The 19,822-nt window shown below is 35.6% G+C and overlaps 1 protein-coding gene across 1 annotated transcript in view; it reads right to left on the bottom strand.

Moving 5' to 3' along the window:
* The window catches only part of spag17 (sperm associated antigen 17), a 143,097-nt gene that overhangs the window by 35,656 nt on the left and 87,619 nt on the right, over positions 1–19,822 (bottom strand). Inside the window, exons 30-37 of the mRNA XM_051926662.1 lie at positions 18,905–19,040; positions 13,570–13,724; positions 11,309–11,506; positions 8,993–9,117; positions 3,240–3,370; positions 2,502–2,635; positions 1,166–1,348; positions 546–659 (exon numbers count right to left, since the gene is read on the bottom strand). Coding sequence (XP_051782622.1) covers positions 546–659; positions 1,166–1,348; positions 2,502–2,635; positions 3,240–3,370; positions 8,993–9,117; positions 11,309–11,506; positions 13,570–13,724; positions 18,905–19,040 — 1,176 coding nt within the window. The remainder of the gene's footprint in view (positions 1–545; positions 660–1,165; positions 1,349–2,501; positions 2,636–3,239; positions 3,371–8,992; positions 9,118–11,308; positions 11,507–13,569; positions 13,725–18,904; positions 19,041–19,822) is intronic.

Below are 19,822 nucleotides of genomic sequence, written 5' to 3' on the forward strand. Positions count from 1 at the left end.
TTTGTTTAGCTAATATCTAAGCTGTCCCAATATCTCACCCATATTCTTCTTAAAGATTGTCATGATCTCTGCTTCAACTACGTGTCTCGGTAGTTTGTTCCAGAGTCCCACAACGATAAAGAAGTACTTCCTGGCTTCAGTCTTAAACGCACTTCCCCTTAATTTCCACTGATTTCCTTGGGTATGTGATTCACCCTTATGCTGAAAAAACTGGCCATAGTTCAACAATTAATTAATAGACAGATATTATTGGTTTACAATTTATGTTAATTAGTTTTAAATTATTTTGTTTTACAGTATATATAAACAAATTTGTATCTTTATGCGTACTGAATATTTATTTAGCACATTGTAAAATTTATACTTGCAGTTTACCTGAAAACTTGTCATAGTACCTACCCTGTGCTTGCACTTAGTGAAGATCACGACACAAAAATACAGTGAACTGAATTACACTATACAAAATAGACTGATTCACCGAAAACGAGGCAGAAGGCTGTGATGAGTGGTATACACTTATATTGTGGTCACTTCTTTATTCTTACCAGAACAAGCTTCAGCAGGTCTGCAGCATGGACCTTTTCCTCTTCTGTTCTGGGTTCTTTAACCATAAGTTCATCATATTCCTGTTGTTTTTTCAAAATGTTGGTGATACATTCCTCAAAAAATTAAGAAAAGTAACATAAAAAGATTTAATTCAAAAATATGCTGTCACACATAAATCAACTCAGTCTTATTAATTATAAATATAACATAACACCACCTTGCCATAGTGCTGCATTAGACTGCTAATTTATGCACTGTAGAAGTAAATACATTAAATGGGGAGTACTTTGTGAATTGAGAAATGTTCTGATTTTAGGGTCACTACAGAAGGCAGTGGAGAATGGGCTCCATCTTTTGGAACTCTTGATTCATGTCCCCCAACATTGTGGCTTATTTCTGACTTACTATGTAAATGATAAGAGCTCAAAGACATTGCATTTGTATGAAGCACCTTTGTATCAAATATTTGCTATTTTTTAGAATATTACTACATAGTTTTTAGGAGAAACACAACTCCTGATTCATTGTAAAATATCTACATTTATAATTTAACTGTGAAAATTACAGACTGCAGAATGTACACCATGACACTCTTATAAACGTATTTCTGAGTACTTACCTTTAGAGACTGCTCTAGTTGCTGTCGTAATGTGTTGCTGATGGGCTCATATTGGATAAGCTGGCGTGTCTTAAGTACTTTTGGACATTTCAGAACAGGAGTAGCATCAGATGGCGTTGGTCTGTCTTTCACATAAAGACTTCTTCCGACCAACATGCCAAAATGAGGTCCAATGGTCTTTTTCTGAAATAGATTAAAATTAAATTCCAATGCTGACTTCTAATCTAGTAATCATTTCTCAAACTCTTTGATCCACGCATATACCCATGCACACAATATGAATTTACAAAACGCAGATCAATACATTTTTGGTGTCTAAGACGGATATAAGTTATACTCAGACAAAACTTGAAATAGACATGGGGAGAAAACACAAATTCCTTAAAGACAGATACCACACACAAGATTTTAACCATAATGCTTAATTCATGAGTTGGCAGTGCCAGAACCTGCTCCATCATGCAACAATTAACAATGTGTAGATGTTTAATTGGTTATATTATTTTTTGTATTGTTGCAGGTGGCTGGGTGCGGCACGCAATCAGCCACCTATTTAAGGAGCCGCCGCCCTGCAATCAAGGCTGGAGTTGGGTAGGAGGTGGACAAGGCCGGTGCAGAGGGGGCGAGGAGAGGCCCGAGTGTATTGTGTGGAGAAGAGAGAGAAGGCTGAAGGAGCCAGGACTCTGGGAGACTGTGGGGATTGTGATTGGTGCACGTAAGGACTTGTATATAGTAGACTTTGTAAATAAACGTGTGGTGATGGATTGGAATGTGTCTGCCTGTCTGTGTCCGGGTCACCTATTCCACAGTATAAATTGCTACACTGAAATTTCACTTGTGTTTTACTGTACTGTATATGTGTATTAGAAGAAAGATTTAGCATATGTACACATGAGAATGTATTTATTTTCAGATGAAATTGTAACCATCAATTATATTGATCCAACAAGCTAGAAGCACAAATATATTATTACAGTCTAAACGTTTTCTGAATCCGATGTTCTTTAATTTTATATGTTGTACAGTAAGATTACTGGATAAGAAAATGACTTTTTCTCTTCATCTCATACAGTCTTAATCATTTCTTCTTTGAAAAACTCTGACCTTTGACGTTCCAAGTAGCATATACTCAAACAAAACCTAGTTAGTTTAATTTTTTTATGATGTTTTGCTTACTTAAAAGTTAAAATATAAAAGCAACATATAGCAACCGAATAATGATAAACAAATGTACTGTATAATAAAAAACTGGTATTTGATTTTTACATTGTTGCATTGCATATTCTTATTTTCAGTGATCACTTATAATTTTAATGGCAGCACATAATGCTCTTACCTCAAGTGAAGGGAAGCCATCCCACTTTCTAGACTTGAGGTTTACAGGAATAATGTTTTCTAACTGTTTTTTAGTCATCCAGCGAGACCAAATATCCTCATTGCAAGGACTGAGAACAGTAATTCCAACAACATCTACAAAAGACACAAGCAAAAAACTTTCAAAATAAAAAGGGACTAAGGTTTCAGCAGAGTTCATTTGGTTCACCCAGTGCAATTATTAGATTACACAGACTTCCACAGACTGCTTGGTATAGAAGACCTTCAGGATGGATAAAGCTGCTCAGTTTATAAATTTGATCTGAAACACTGGGATTATTGAAAAAGAGCTGATATCATGGAATTTATAATTATTATACTTGACTGGACAAAACTTAAGGAGTTAAAGTTCCTAGATTAAGAGGTTCACATAATGATATATTTTGAGCTAAATAAAATGTTTTTTTAAAATACATATTTTTACTCAAAAGAGACACTCACGTACACATGGATAGATGTTAACACTGTTGTGAAGAACAAAATATATTGATTAATCTAAGGGAATATTGTGATTAAAGAATTAGAAGAGAATTGTACCAAACTTAATCAGGACATTGGAATAATAAGCAATACTAAATTTTGTTATTTTTATCTAACACATAAGATTAAAGTTCTTGCTGATTTAAAACAGGAGATGTTTTAAAGAGTTTTGGAAATAAACATATTCATATCATGTATATCCAAACAAAACTTTCCATACCTGTGAATTCAGGTAGAGGTTCCTTAAGTACTGCTACAGTCTGATCTGTGTAGGCCTGGGACAGGTACTGATGGACATCTTTTGAAAGTAGAAGCTCAGTACCTGAGCCATCATCATGTACAATTAAAAACCTACAAAATTAAGAATATGATATTTATCTCGGACAAAAAAAATTGCTCCAGTTGTAAAGCTGCTTTGCTCTTTACAGTATCTGGACTTCATGTATTTACAAATTAGCTCAAAAAAAACAACACAAGCTTGTGTCCAGATCTATCATTTCTGTGTGATATGCTCCACTGTTTCATGACTGTGAGTGGACCTATGTTCTCAGTATTACCACCTTATTTATTCCTTGAAATTCTGGAACAAAATAAAAAAATAAATGTACAGTATATGGGATATCTTTATAATGAGAATAGTTCTTTACAGATAAATAAATCTGTCTTTCTTTATGGTTGCACTCAATATCAAATTAGTTGCATACTATACCAAAGGATCTCCTAGAAACTGTTCAGTCTAGAGTGATGTTCATGGCATGCAGGCTTTCATTTTTAGTTAATTTCTTAATCAGACGCTAACCTGCAAGATTTAGAATTCTTTTTCTCAGTTTCTGATTTCACAATGAGGATTAAAAAGGAGTTCACACTTTTGTACTTTTCTTCGATATTTAAGTTACATGTAGTCATTCTCCTCTTGCATCGTTCAGTAACAAGGTGTTTCTGCCCACATAACCAAACCTCATTGGATGTTTTTTGTGATAATATTCAAAAATTTTATCTCAGAGCTGTATTCTATATTCCTGTTATTGTTTCTCGTATGCATTTTAAACAACTTTATGATAAATGAGTTCTGTTTAAGTACACAAATTTGGCTACATGTAACAAGGCCTCTCAAAAGGCTATATATTTATTTTCCCTGACACTTCATTTAAACTTCGCTGGCACTTTATTATGTACACCTATTTGTTAATGTAAAGAGTCGTCTCCACTAAACAGCCAATCAGGTACAGTTAGGTCCATAAGTATCTAGACAGTGATGCAATTTTCATAATTTTTGGCTCTGTGTGCCACCATAAAGAATATTAAATGAAGCAATCAAGATGTAATTGAAGTCTAGACTTGCAGGTTTAATTCACGGTGTTTAACAAAAACATTGTACGAGCCATTTAGAAAAGACAGACATTTTTATACATGGTTTTCCATTTTCAGGGACTTAATCGTGAATATAACGATCATTTTCAATATTTGGCTGAAAATCCTTTGCAGTCAATGACTGCCTGAAGTCTGGAACCCATGGCCTTTTCCAAGTGCACGGTTTCCACCTTGCTGATGCTTTGCCAGGCCTTTACTACAGCTGTCTTCAGGTACTGCTTGTTTGTTGGACTTTCTGCTTTCAGTTCTGTCTTCAGCAAGTGAAATGCATGTCCAATTGGGCTAAGTTCAGTTGATTGACTTGGTCATTGAAGAATATTCCACTTCTTTGCCTTTAAAGGCATTTGATTTGCTGTTACAGTTTTGGCTCATTGGCCATGTACTGTGAAGCGTCATCCTATTAATTTTACAGCATTTGTTTGAATCTAATAGTATAGCTCCATACACTTCAAAAATCATCCTGCAATTTTTGTCAGTAGTCATATAATAAATAAACACCAGTGACACGCTTCCATTGGCAGTCAAACATACCCATACCATACTAATACCTCCACCATTTTAGTCAAACATACCCATACCATACTAATACCTCCACCATTTTTCACAGATGATGTAATATGCTACAGATCATGAGCCATTCCTTCTCTTCTCTATATTCTTCTCTATGCATCATTCTGGTACATATTGTACTTAATTTCATTTGTCCAAAGAAAACTGTTTCAAAACTGGACTTTCTTTAAAAATATTTTCTAGCAATGTCTAATCTGTCCTTCCTAAACTTTAGGATTACCAATGATTTGCAACTTGTGGCAAACCCTCTATATTTACTTTCATGAAATTGTCTCTGATTGTAGACTAGCAATAATAGGCCTACCTTCCAGAGATTGGTCTTGGTTTCAGCTAAATGTCATGAATTGGTTTTTCTTCACAAGGAAAACATTCTGCAATCATCTCTAGCACAGTGGTCTTCCATGACTGTCCAGGCCTTCTAGTGTTGCTGAGCTCACCAGTGCATTCCTTCTCTTTAAGAATGTACCAGATGGTTGATTTGGTTGGTGTTTCTGTTATCTCTCAGATGAGTTTGTTTTGTTTTCTCTGCCTAATGATGGCCTGTTTTGGACAGCTCTTTGGACCTCATATTGAGAGTTCACAGCTACAGCTTCCAAATACAAATTTCACACTTGAAATCAACTTCAGACCTTTTACTTGCCTAACTGTCAATGAAATAATGAGGGACCTGCTCACACCTGGCTATGGAACAGCTTGTCAGTCAACTGTCCAAATACTTTTGAGGCCTTAAAAATGGAGGGACCATGTATAAAATGGCCGTCATTCCTAAGTGACTCATATGATATTTACATTGAACCCTTTGAATTAAAGCTGAAAGTCAACATTTCAATTATGTAATTGTTTCTTCATTTCAAATCTATTGTGGTGCTGGTATAGAGCCTAAATTATGAAAATTGTGTCACTAGCTAAGTTTCCATCCAGTTTTTTGCGACGTTTTGTTATCGACAAACAGAATATACGTAAAAAAAATGTGCGAAATTTGCTGTCTCCAGCCTGTTTCCATCAAACTGGCTTTTTATCGATAAAATGGTGTGCGTGATGACGTCACCCACCCCCCAAAACAAACTGTCACATAACTTTTGTTGTATCGCGAAAAAAATCTGCCCTTGAGCCGTTTCCATACATAATTTTGTGTATGTCGCAAATTATCTACCTTTTGTTTTCCACGTTACGCCCCCTCCACTAAACAAAGAAACAAAGAAATGGAGAGATTATTCAGACAGTTTTTTGAAATTTGCCAGCTTACTGTTATTTCAGTTTCACAAATAATTGGAATTGTACATAATATCCGAAGACGACAGCAGAATGAAGCAGTTGCTTGTCTGATAGCCCTAGAGCTCAAAGAAAGTACCCCAATGCGACAAAACCCACGGGTATGGGAGAGACGATGGAATAAGACCTTCTGGGAGGAGGTGGTGGAGAGACACTTCACAGAAAATCTCTGGCTGCAACATTTTATAATGACACGGCCGACGTTTGAGATGTTGTGTGGATTCATCAGTCCTGATGTTGCGCCCATCACAGGTTGCCACCGACCACCGGTTCCAACCCAAAAGCGGATTGCCATCGCCCTTTACAAGCTGGCAACCTGCGCCGAGTATAGAGTAGTTGGAGAAACTTTCGGGGTTAGTAAAACTACCGTCCATCGATGTGTATATGCTGTGTGCACCACTATTAAAGAAAAATTAATGCGGCGTTATATCAGACTTCCGACTGTAGCGGAGGCCAATGAAATTGCATACCGCAATTCCTTGGTGCATCTTGTGCCACAGATTTACGGTGCACTGGATGGCACGCATGTGCCTATTCTTCCCCCGACGGAAGGCTACCGCGATTACATTAATCGCAAAGGGTGGCCATCTATTGTTCTCCAGGCCCTTGTTGATGACAGGTGCATGATATGAGACATTTGCGTTGGCACTCCTGGAAGTGCCCATGATGCAGCTGTGTTTGCAGCATTGGATCTGTACAGGTGAGCCTACCTTTCAACATCCCTTCTCAGTGCGATAACAACTGAATTAGCACTGTAACCTGCTTCCCTTAAGGTTTTTAATTAAAACTGAAATTTGAATTAATACAAAATAACGACGTTTAATCAAAAAAAAAAACTCTCTTCATCAGACCATGCAAACCGCTCCACCATTCTCGTTTTGATTGCGTGTGATGAAAATGTGACACATTTATTTGCATTAAAGCCCTTTTTTCCAACAAAAAGTGTTTCCAATGTAGTTTTTGCAACATCTGAAGTATCGATATGGAATTTATGCGCTAAAGTTAAACGGAAAAATATTATGTCGACATGTACAACATTTTATCGATAATTAGCATTTCCATCAGCTATATCGGTAAAAAATTTGAAGCGCTAAATATTTTTTCGCAAAAACTCCTTGGATGGAAACCTGGCTATAGTCCAAATACTTACGGGCCTAACTATATGTGAAGACATTGTCAAGAGGTTAAGTTGTTGTTTAAACAGATATTAGAAAAAACAAGACACAATATCTAAGTGACTTTGACTGTAGAATAATTTGTGCTAGACATGGTAGTTCTCAGTAAAAGTTGTCCTTTGGGATTTTAATGACTTTATCTTTTATAGTTTAATGGCATGGCCATCAAAAAACATCCAATGAGCTTAAGTTCTATGTTCAAGCTAGCAGAAAGGCCACAAATGCATAGGTATCAATTATTTACACTGGTGATGCGCATAAAAACATCTGTGGAAATACAATACACGGCATCAGATTTTGAGCTGATAATCATTAGCAGCAGACAACCATTTCAGGTCACAGACACTCAATCACCAGAACCGGACAACAGAGAATTGTAAAAATGTTTTCTACTCTGGTGAATCTCAGTTTTTGTGATGGACTGCATGTTCTCCCCGTGTCTGTGTGGGTTTTCTCCAGGTGCTCCGGTTTTCTCCCGCAGTCCAAAGACATGCAGGTTAGGTGCACTGGCAATCCTAAATTGTCCCTAGTGTGTGCTTGGTGTGTGTGTGCGTGTGCCCTGCGGTGGGCTGGCACCCTGCCTGGGATTTGTTCCTGCCTTCCGCCCTGTTCTGGCTGGGATTGGCTCCAGCAGACCCCCGTGACCCTGTGTTAGGATATGGTAGGGTGGACAATAGCTGACTGATTGACCATTCAGGGTAGAAATTCAGAGTAATCAGTTAGAATCCATTGACAGGCTGATGAGGATACAATAATGTGTGAGAAACGTTTTCTTGATACACATTAAAGCTCATAACATTAAATGAGCATCATTTAAATTCCTCAGTATACTTAAGCAATTTTGCTGACCATACAATCTCTTTATAGCCAGTCATTCGTTTTCAAATTTACACTTCCAAAAACAGAAAGAGCCAGTTGAGCCAGTTTAAATATCAGACATTTCAAGCTGGTTCCCTGTACATGACACAGTCCTCAGATCTCAAATCAATAGAGCAGCTTTAGATAGATAGATAGATAGATAGATAGATAGATAGATAGATAGATAGATAGATAGATAGATAGATAGATAGATAGATAGATAGATAGATAGATAGATAGATAGATACTTTATTAATCCCAAGGGGAAATTCACATACTCCAGCAGCAGCATACTGATAAAGAAAATATTAAATTAAAGAGTGATAACAATGCAGGTATACAGACAGTCAATAACTTTGAATAATGTTAATGTTTAAGATAAGGTGAAACAGGATGCTAACAGAATGAAAGTGTGGCCAAAAAATCGAAAGGAGCTGTGTGTCAGAATGGACTGAGATCTCTGCAAAATGCTTCCAGATTCAATGTGAATCTATTCCTTTGAGAAGTTTGGCAGGTACAAAATAGAAATAATGTATCTGATAGTTTTGGTCTTCTAAAATTCATTTTTACTTTATTGTACAAAATGGCTTGCACTCCAGGATTGGCTCCTAATTTGCACCTGAAGCTGCCAGGATAAGCTAAGACATCATGTGACACTATACTCGGATAAATGGGTTACAGAAACAGATGAAGGAATGGATGGATTTTAATACTAAAACAAAAATACCTTGGTGCATGCACTTTGTATGTAATTGCTTTGTCTGTTGTAGTATGTTCTTTAGGTGTATCCTCCTCTTCAGTGATTCCCTCGGAATCAGAAATAATGACAGATGTGGTACCATCCACCATGGCCTAAAAACAAATATCATATTATCCACACTGTTATAATATACAATATATGTAATGCATTTAAAATAAAGAACAGAGCTGATTGAAGTGTTCTTGGTAGCCATAAACAATATAAACCTAAAATGTCTAACACAAAATTACTTGCACTTTTGTTTTAAGATTAAAGTTTTGGCTGGTACTATACCCATCAGAAAAATCAACTACTATTTGTTTTCTTGGTGATAAGTGCATTCTGTATCATGTAGCATAACTTAAAATGCAGTGTACATTTCAAGCTTATGGATTAGAACATTACAGTAGGTAACGAGATTTTTTGATTCAACTAACTTGTTTGGTCAGTGACTACGTACCTTATCACAATATCTCGTACACTAATTTTTTTTATACTTTCCCCTGATTTTACCACAGATGACATACTTGCAGAATTTTGTGTGAAACAAGCTTTTCTTTAATTTATACAGGTGTTCTTAAGTATGAGATCTACTATTTAGTTTAAAGTTTTCTCTTCCACTTCTGCTTTACGAACTCTGGTCTGGTCAATATTTTACACCTTATGTGTTATATCAGGTTTTTTGGGTTTTTGAAGTCTGAATCTTTGTTTTTTTCTCAGTAAATCAAGGAATATTTTGGAGAAATTTAATTAAATAAATAATTACTCAAAAAAAAAAAGCATGAAATGTGAGTGTATCAAAATAAATATGTCACAGAATATGTTTGTTGTTGCTTATTTTTTATGTCATTTTTTCAGCAATATTCTTCCAAATTTAAAACTGTCACTTTCACTTGTCAAAGCTGAGAGGGCAGGTGGCTCTAGTGATGAATGTTTTTTGATTGGTGAATCATCTCGGGGTGGACAAACATGCTTTGCTTAACTTTGGAATCTGGTGGCTCATACACATACTGAAAGTTGTGACTGTGCGCATTGACTACGAGTACAAGAAAAATATTCCCAGAATTACTGTGCGAAGCAGCTACTTTAATTATATAACTCCAAATTCATCATTAGGAGCCTCTGTCTAATGTGCCTGCTGTAAAGTAAATGTGACATTTGATGGCTGAAGGTGTCAAGTCTGATGTACCGTTGATTCACAAATTAAAACACAGATTTTGCTGAAGTCTGCCCTCTCAGCTTTGATAAGTGAAAGCAACAGCTTTAAATTCAGGCTGTGTTTCATGTTGGAGTTGGAGGATTACTAAGGACCAAATTAAACAAATAAATAAGGAACAAAAACAATTAAACGATACATTTATTCATTTACAGTCACATTTCATGCTCTTTTTCTTTATTTATTGTCACATTTCACATTACTTTTATTTGTGTATTTATTTATTTAATTTTGTCCAAAATATTCCCCCAAAGATTTAAGTTAATTTTCTGAATAGCCTTCGGGGATTTAGAATATTATACATATTTGCAGTTTAGCAATTTCAATGACAATTAACATGTTTTGTGTTTTGCATCTTCCTGTTGGTAAGAACACTATATGATTTTATTTTTATATTTTTATATAAAAATGAACTGTGTCAAAACAGCTTTTGCATTAAAGACTAAACAACAATCGATACAACAAGTTACAATTTTATTCTCTAATCTTTGAGAGTGTTTGATCATTATTGAAGCAAGGATGTATTTTTCAGTGTTAGTTCTTGTTCTTAATTTATTCTTTATTTAAAGAATAAATTGCTTCCTTACTGATTATAACAAGCCTTTCGGAGTCACATTCTTTTCACTTCTTTAGTTCTTTACACCTGGGATTGGGTTAGTGCCATTTGTGTTTTAATTCTTGAACTGTTATTTCTGAGAAAAATAACATTATACTGCCAAGAGATGAAGGATGGAAGGTCAGGGGACATAGGTGTCATGTACAGTAAGTGATGTCACACAGAGTGACATCCAGAAACCACATCCCCAGAAACAAGTCACTGCATTGTGGTGATGGAGTCACAAAATGGAAGTGCCCACAGAAAACAAAAAGGCAATAAATATGAAATACAAGATAAACACAAAATCTACTATTAATGAAAAATTAACTTTGGTCTAGAGACAAAAAGAAAATAATAATACATTTAGATTCTTTAAAATCCATAAGAAAACTATATTTGACCACAATAAAAAAATTATTATGAACAAAAAAATATCATAGTTGTAAACCATAAAACAGGAGTTATATAAGAATCCATACCAAATATTTACCTGAAAAAGGTTGCCTTCAGGATCCATAACCTCACAGATAACGTCTGTAGTATGTCTCATTAAATAACTTCCAGGTTGTACTCCTATACTACCATCAGATGATGGGGAAGTTCTGTTACTATCATCATATGCATTAGAGTTATACACTACACATCCATCCTGATCGATGTTCAGGAATCCTTTACTTGTTGGAAAAACCTGCCACAGATAAATTCATACAAAACTTTACTCAATGGACACTTTATTAGGTATAGTTACATAACAACAAGGTGGGCCTCCATTTGCTCACAGAATTATTCATGTTTTAGAGCAAAAGAGGTGTTGACAGTGCAGCACAAAAAGCTTTGTGAAGTGTATTGTATAATAATTACTAATTAATTAGCTGTCCCTGAGCCACTCCTCTGTTGTCTTTAGTTAGTGCTTAGGGTCATTGTTCTGTTGGAAGATGAACCTTCAGCTCAGCCTGAGGTCTGGAGCACCCTGGAACAGGTTTTCATTAAGGATATCTCTGTACATTGCTCTGTTCAGCTTTCCTCGACCATGTCTAGTCTCCAAAGGTCTGCGACTGAAAAACAACTTCACCCAATGATGCTGCCACCACCATGCCTCACCATTGGAATGGTATTGCATATTTTGTAGTCTTCCCCAGATCTGTACCTCGATACAATACTTTCTGTGAGCTCTGCAGGGCAATTCCTTCAACCATATGGCTGTTACATGGTTTTTGCTCTGATGCATATTGTCAACTGGTCGACTTCTACAGACAGGAGTGAACCTTTCTTAATCCTGTCCAATCATTTGAACTGACCACAGATGGACTACAAACAAGGTATAGAAACACCTCAATCATGATCAACAGAACGGAATGCTGCTGAGCCAGATTTCAAGTGTCACAGCAAAGGGTCTGTGTCAACAATATACAGTAGCTGCGTTTTTCATTTGTAAAAAATTTGCAAAACCTTCTAAAATCCTGTTTTCACTTTGCTATTCGGGGATATTGAGTGCTGTTTAATGTGGGAAAAGTATAATATATTTGATTTTAGCAAACTGCTACAATAATGTGAAGAAAGTGAAGAGGTCTGAATACTTTATGAAACCACTGTATGTTAGCTTAGTGTAAAGGAGCAGAAAGATGAAGAAGTATATAAAAAACTACTTAAATTAAAAACTCAGTTTATGAGAGATTTAATTTTCCTTTAATAAAAAATGATTCTCTTGTCATTCACAGAGGAAAACATAAGATATTTGGTCACAATAGCACTAGTAACTATGGTAAACTAAAGAAGTCTTTAATGTTCATTAGAATTTGCTATTGAATGTCCCTGTTAGCACGGACGGCTTTTCTGACAAATACAAAAAAACAAAAACAAAAACAAAAAACTGGTGGTCTACATGTTTGACAATGCTTATCCATTTCTAAGAAACATTACTAATTAAGAAAATATAAAATCTCTAAAAATAAGTGGAACCTGAATGCACATGTTGAAACCAATCATTTAAACTGTATAAAACAAAAAACATTAAAAAAATAAGCCAGACAGGAACACTAGGATCAATCAATTAACTCGAGGTTCTGTAACCATTCCTGGTCTCAAGGACTTATTGGATCAAGCAATATTTTTAAGTCAACTGCAACCATACCATGTAGCTTTCAGTGATAACAGATGGCTTTACCTGAGTCACTTGTTGCCAAACTGCATCCATTACAAAGTATGATGACTTGTGCCTTTTGATATGCTGCTTTCAGTGTTACTGTTGTCCTCAGCTCTTAGCTGACTGTGTGGAGTGCGTCTTTTACTATGTATAGATTAAATACTATACATGAAAAGTCTGTTTCCAATGGATGAATAGTTTTTTGCACTGAGACTAAGTTTGACTTGTTTGTGTGGAATGTTACTTGCTTTTAATGAATTCAATAAAATAAAAATAAAAATCAGTCTTGTCCATTTTCCCCTCAAGATTACACACACATACGATTTTTTGGTAGTCACTTAAAGCAGAATTGTATGTATATGTTGAAAGTGGCTCTCACTGACTGAGCGGTTAATTACATGAAAAGAGTTGTTGGATGTCATAAAATAGGCACTTGGTGTATGTTATGTGATTTTACATTAGGCATGTGCTTTGATTTTCCTTCAGATAACATACAGCACCCACACACTGCATACAGTATTTCACATTCAGTATTGTACTTGGAATGTAAACTACGTTTAACATGAAGTAACAGGTTTTGTGTAGCACAGCATGCTGTCAGTTCTTACCTGGTATATTCCTTGTGGTTTAGTAATAATTGTGGTTTCATCTCCAAAAATAGTACTGCAAGAGCTGTCTTCGCAGTTGAATATTACAGTGGCATATCCCAGGCTTTCAATCTGAACAAACTTGATTTTGTCAGATGTTGTGAGCAACCCACTCCCTAAAAGAAACAGACAAATTCTTTTTTTTTTTTACAGTTTATTGATAGTGAACATCACAAGGCACTTTGAATATTATAGTACAGTTCATTACAATCATGTGATGTAAAGCATGGCTTACCAAGTGAATCACAAAATGGAAGAGTAGGGGAGTTTGATACAGCAACTTGTCTTATATATAAATGTCTACGTGTGGAAGTGTGTTTGCCTGTCTGGCCCGGAAGTGAGAGGTGAGGGGTAAGGGCTCCACCTCCAAGGAAACAGAAAGCTCGCCTAGCCGCTAATAACACAAGCAAGGCCAGCGCGTCAGCAAAACGGAACCTCAGAAGAAAGACAAAGTCGCTTAGCCGTTAACATCCACAAAACAGTATCCCTTTTACTTTTCCTCCTGCCGCTAATGAACAAGGGATGCCAACACGTAGGCAAAACGAATCCTACTAGGACAGAAATGCCCAGAGTATTTCCTTTCAATTACCTGACATCTCTACATTTCGTTTTTTTTCTGACGATTTCAAAAGTTTCTAGGACAAAGGGCTATTTATAGCACAGGCTTACACAGCTAGTAGTTTATATAATTACAGTATCAACATTACAAAGAACAGCCAATTTCTGGGTTTACCTAGGTTAGTTAGTTACCCCCAAATCTTCTTCCTCTCTGTGATCTTAGAAATTCATTTTTTCAAATTACCTGACACAACCTCTGGACCTTTTCCCCTCTCCCTCTATCTTATACCGCTTTACACATCTTGTCCCTTTCATTCTGAATACTCAAACCATCTTAGTCTGTTTCTCCTCAGCAGAACACCTAACACCACCACACCAAAACTCAGTATTCATCTTCTTTTCATATCACTCTACTCACCTACCTCATCATTCACCTCTATTCTTTACAGCTTTTTAACCTTCATTGGTATGCTACAGAGAATACTATTACTCATCACACAGCTTTCATAAAATTTTCCCTTCAATGATATAAGGGGTTCTTTAGAATTCAAAAAGGGGGCAGCTCCTGCGAATTTATTCCATGCTCCTTTCGCCCTCATTATAACTATTTTATGTTGCTAACTTATTAGATCACCATGTCACCTTCTGTCTTTGTTTTTTGGGTGCCATGACATAAGCATACCCGCAAATGCATGCTGACAAAATCACGGTCATAAAAAGGGCAGTGATAAATGAGTGCTGCAAGGTAATCTCCCTGGGTATTAATGTTTCTGTTACCTATATATAGGACTGTGTGTCAGAGTCAGGCCTGTCAAGTGAACTTCTCTAAGTCCAACATTTCAGTCTCATATTCTATAATAAGCAGGACTAGCACTTTGGCTTGACATCTGTCACTTTTTAGCTGGCTCATATATTATTAAAAACACACACTGATACACCAACTGCAAATGTAATTTGGTTTCAACCTTGCTGGGCATACCATGTAATTTAAGTTATGCAGCACAATCTAGACATACTAATGAGTGGCAGTGTACCACCAGGGTGTACATATACCTGTGTGCTGAACTAGTTTTCATAATCTTGTTCCCTTACTCTGACTGCATCAGCCTGCATCCGTCTGTTAATGGAGGATAAACCCTTGCAAAATTAAGAAATTTAGTGTAGACACACATCTCTGATGTGAACATATGTTTATGTTTTAATGAAAGTGTTTGTTTGGCCAAAATATGGAAACTGTGTCCCATTCAGTAAGACCACGTTCATGATGAGCACACATGCATTGAAGATGTATCACAGTGCTCCTTATATGGTAAGATCTATATTTCGGAGATCTGTCAAATTAAATGAGAAACATCAAAATGTGCCTGATTATACAGTACTTTGGTGTGCATTGCATTTTGGAACAATATTAATATAGAGATGTTAAATCTGTTGTATTTCACAGCCATTGTCAACAAAGTATTAAGCAAATGACACAATGCCTTTAGCTGCTACAAAATCATATGAACCAAAGTCATCTCAGACAGCTTTAGCACAATTCTCTATTTTTTCATTGCTCTGTACTAACAAGGAGCACTTCTCTCTAAAGCACAATTGTGTTTGGCAATGGAGCATAAAACACAGTTCACTTAATTCAGCTCCCGTGCTTCCAAATCTAAAACCAGTGAAAGCCTGCTCCAAATGTCTGAATTCAATCTTTTTTACTGTGCAATACTAGTTGGTTTTGTGTGCTCTTTGTACATTTGCCTGTTCCAATTTATCAATATGTTTAAAATGTTTGGTGCATGGAATTCACTTCATAAAAATAAAAGTATTATAATAAGATTTTTGACACATACACTAATGGTTTTGTCCATAACCAAAGCAATTTTTTATTGCACATTATAGACAATTTGTCATTGCGCATTTCTCAGTGCTGACCACCAATTTAAACCTGCAAAAGTGTGAAACAGTCTAGTGCCCAACCTTTAAAGCTGAGTCCCACGGGATTTCACTCTGAATGCACATCTAATGCACATCTTCATTCACTAGCAAGTTTATTTATCGTGTACTATATGACATGAGGCTATGTGTCATGATTTACATTACTATAAATTAATAATTACTGAACAATAATGCCTTCTATACCAGCTATTTGGAGTTGGAATGTGGGAAGGTTTTTTTTAATGACTCCACAACACTGAATAGGCAGTACATATATGCAGCATGTCTGTTGGGTTCATTTACAGGAAAGAATTGTTTTAATGAAAATAATATAAATGAAATGAAGAATATTTGTCAAAACAAAACATAACATAAGAACAGACAGGATGCACAAACTCAAACTCAGGTAAATAAAAGGGTAAGTGTACTTTGTAATTTATTGTTTCAGATTATTCACAATTCCTTGGGAAGACTCTAAATTCGGCACCCATCCATATGCCGGTATTATCCATGGAAAGGCAGCCATTAAGATGGATATATCTTAATTTGCATATCTTTAGTTTGGGAGGGAAAGTATTCACAAGGTCTTAAAAAGCAGCAGGCACGTCATCACTGTATGGGCATAGAAATATACCATATGAATAGTAAATGTTCAAAAGTAAAAATACTGAACTAAACTATATATTAAAAAAGGGAACCTGAACTGCAAATAAGTGAAACTAACATTGATTAACCTGTCAGCAATTAGGAAATCCGAGTAAACAGCCAGCATTTAGAAAACCTGGATCTTTTTCTTTACTTTAACCTTAAACTTGTAAACTCCCATTTCACACAAACCAATGGGTATCGTTTTAAATGACTGCTATAGATTGATTTTAAACTCTGTATTTTTACTAATTTGAACCTTATACCTTTTAGATCATTCTTTTAAAATCCTAAAAAAACAAATTATGCCAAAAACTTTTTAAAAATTTATTAGCCAGGGGTAATTAGGATCAGAATGGACAATCAGCCTGAGAAAGACAAACACTTATTACTGATTCTTATAATCACAGATAATTCAACCTGAATTGAGGTCTTCAAGTTTTTGATGCAAGCTGAGCGGAGAAGGGATAGTACAGGAAAGAGAGTGGAGAAGGGAACAACAAAAGACAGAAGAACCCAAAGAACTTGGCAAGACCTCTGTGGACTGAAGAAAATCTGAAGCAGCTCTGCTCTTAGACATGAAAAGACTCATCTCCCATCATCTGCATTTTTACAGAAGTATTTTTTATATGACTCTTTTTCAAGTACATTTCCTAACCTTTTAAGATTTGTTTTAATATACTTTTCCTACCATGGATTTTACTGTGTTTTTATTAATTTTGCTTTATAATAATATTAATTTTATATTGCTTGTTTAGGTCAAGGTATATTATGATGAGCACCTGGTGTAGATGTTTGCCACATTCCCACTGGGAAGAGACGTCTTCAATAGAAAGCAGTGTGGTGAGCGGGCACCTGCTTTGGTGATTGGCACAAGTTGAGCTTATGCCTGAAGACAACTGTTTGGTCTGCTTGTGCAGAGCTAGTAAGTCTCGTTGCTTAAGGCAGCTTTCCACGTTCAGGTAAGGCAGTGCAGTGTTATAAAGCAGATAAACCTATCACTCGTAAAAACAATCTAGTTAACAGTGGCTATAGTGTAGGCGAACCAAAATAATGAACATAGAAATTTCCATCATAATATATTCAAGGTATAGTGATAAGAGCACCTGGTGTGGGTGACTGTCATATTCCTACAGGGGTTAGCAGTTGAGGGGAGATGCCTACAATAAAAAGTAGCATGGTGAGCAGGTACCTGTTTTGGTGATTGGCACAGGTATAGCTTAACCATTTGGTCTGCTTGTGCTGAGCTAGTAAGTCTCTTTGCTTAAAGCAGCTGTCCATGTGCAGATAAGGGTGTTATAAAGCAGCTATATTAAGGCAAACTTCCACAATAATATAACCACAACTGTAAAGCTAGCAACATTTTAACATGCAGAGGAACCTGTTTGTCATTCTAGTATGTCTCCACTAAGTTAGATTTCACTAGCCGTGTGCACTTGTTAACTTTTAAGTATTTTTTGTGCCCTTTTGTCGACACTTTTTTTACAGCATGCTTTTGTTGGTGCGCCATTTTCTGCCACTCCTTATACTGTAGCATCTCCTGTTTTCCTAAATTGCCATCTCTTTCTCTGCATTTCAATACCATGTTTCCTTGTGTCTTGACAGTCCTGTTTTCAAACCAACATTCCGCCTGTCTTCCCCTTTGACCTTCATACCTGACAAAAACTCATTCGCTGATGCTACCAATATTTTAGCAAAACTGCTTCTCAAACTATTTTTTCAAATTCCATCCTATAGATTAAGTACATACTTACTAAAGCTCTTTTAGCTTTTGAGTAAAAGATCTCCAATAACAAAGTGATATTGTGATACACTGCCTTCACCTGGGATCACCTTTATGTTTTTTTTTCAATGCCCAATCAACGATCCTGAATACCAAATAGTCTATTATACTACTTAAGTCACTAGATTCATTTAACACCAAATTATTTACTCCTTCTTAAAATCAGTGTTGCACACAACCATCTCCATTGCATTACCAAGCAACAGGATCTTCTCACCCTCAACATGGGGCAGGCTTCGACTCCCTATGAACCTGAACTAGATTACGCAGGTTTGAGAATATTATGTAGTAACATATTACATACTTCTTTGATTACAAATGTTACATACATGACATGTAATACTCTGCCCTGATTACAAATGTTACCTGCAAAGGCCTTTTTCTTACCATTCTGAGATTCATCCCTAGAAACTGTAATATCTTCATAGAAAGTGGTTATTCTAGTACCATCAGCATGTTCAACAATGATATGTCCATCATTACCCAAAACAGTGACTACCTTGTCTTCACGGGTTATCATAACCTAAAAGAATAAAAATACATTATTATATAAGAATTGACTTATTAACATAATTTAAAATTAAGATGGTAGATTAAAACTACAGATTGTAAATGTACAGCATGCACATTTTTTGAATAAACTTGACTCTGGAACTGCTATGAGGGCTTGGTTTTATAAATAAAGAATTACTAGTTTGAGAAAATATACAATTATCATAACAGAATAGCTAATTAACCTAAAAATTACATAATCAAAATTAAAATATAATCTTAATGCATAAAAAGAAGTAAAACAATAGTACATAGCAATTTTGATATCAAATTATGTAATCCATAGAAAAGGGGAGTCTTTGGTTCTTTTCGAAGTTTTTTTCTAACCCTTCAAATAATGAACAATCTAAGACAGGCAATACAGTACTGGTAGTAAATAGGGTAGTTGTAAATGAAAATAGTAACTTCTACTCCTATTATAAAACATCTAATTTAAATTCAAATGTTACATAATCAAATCTGTTAAATGATTTTTTTCTTTCAGTGCAAATTTTTTTTGTCAAATGAACAATTTTCAGTTCACTGGTGTACATCAATATTACCCATTCACATTCAAAGATTTATATGTAAAAATAATGAGAGATTCAGCACTGGATAGATACCACATCTCTTCTAAAGCTGATATGTTTAAAAGGTTTATTTCAATGTTACAGCAGGCCATTTTATGTCACTTGATCAACAGTGCTTTTATTTAAAAACTAGCGGAGTGAAATTCCTGTTTAGTAAAACTAGTAAAAATGGTATATCCATCTG

The sequence above is a fragment of the Erpetoichthys calabaricus genome, chromosome 4, assembly GCF_900747795.2.
Source record: "Erpetoichthys calabaricus chromosome 4, fErpCal1.3, whole genome shotgun sequence".
Classification (NCBI taxonomy): domain Eukaryota; kingdom Metazoa; phylum Chordata; class Cladistia; order Polypteriformes; family Polypteridae; genus Erpetoichthys; species Erpetoichthys calabaricus.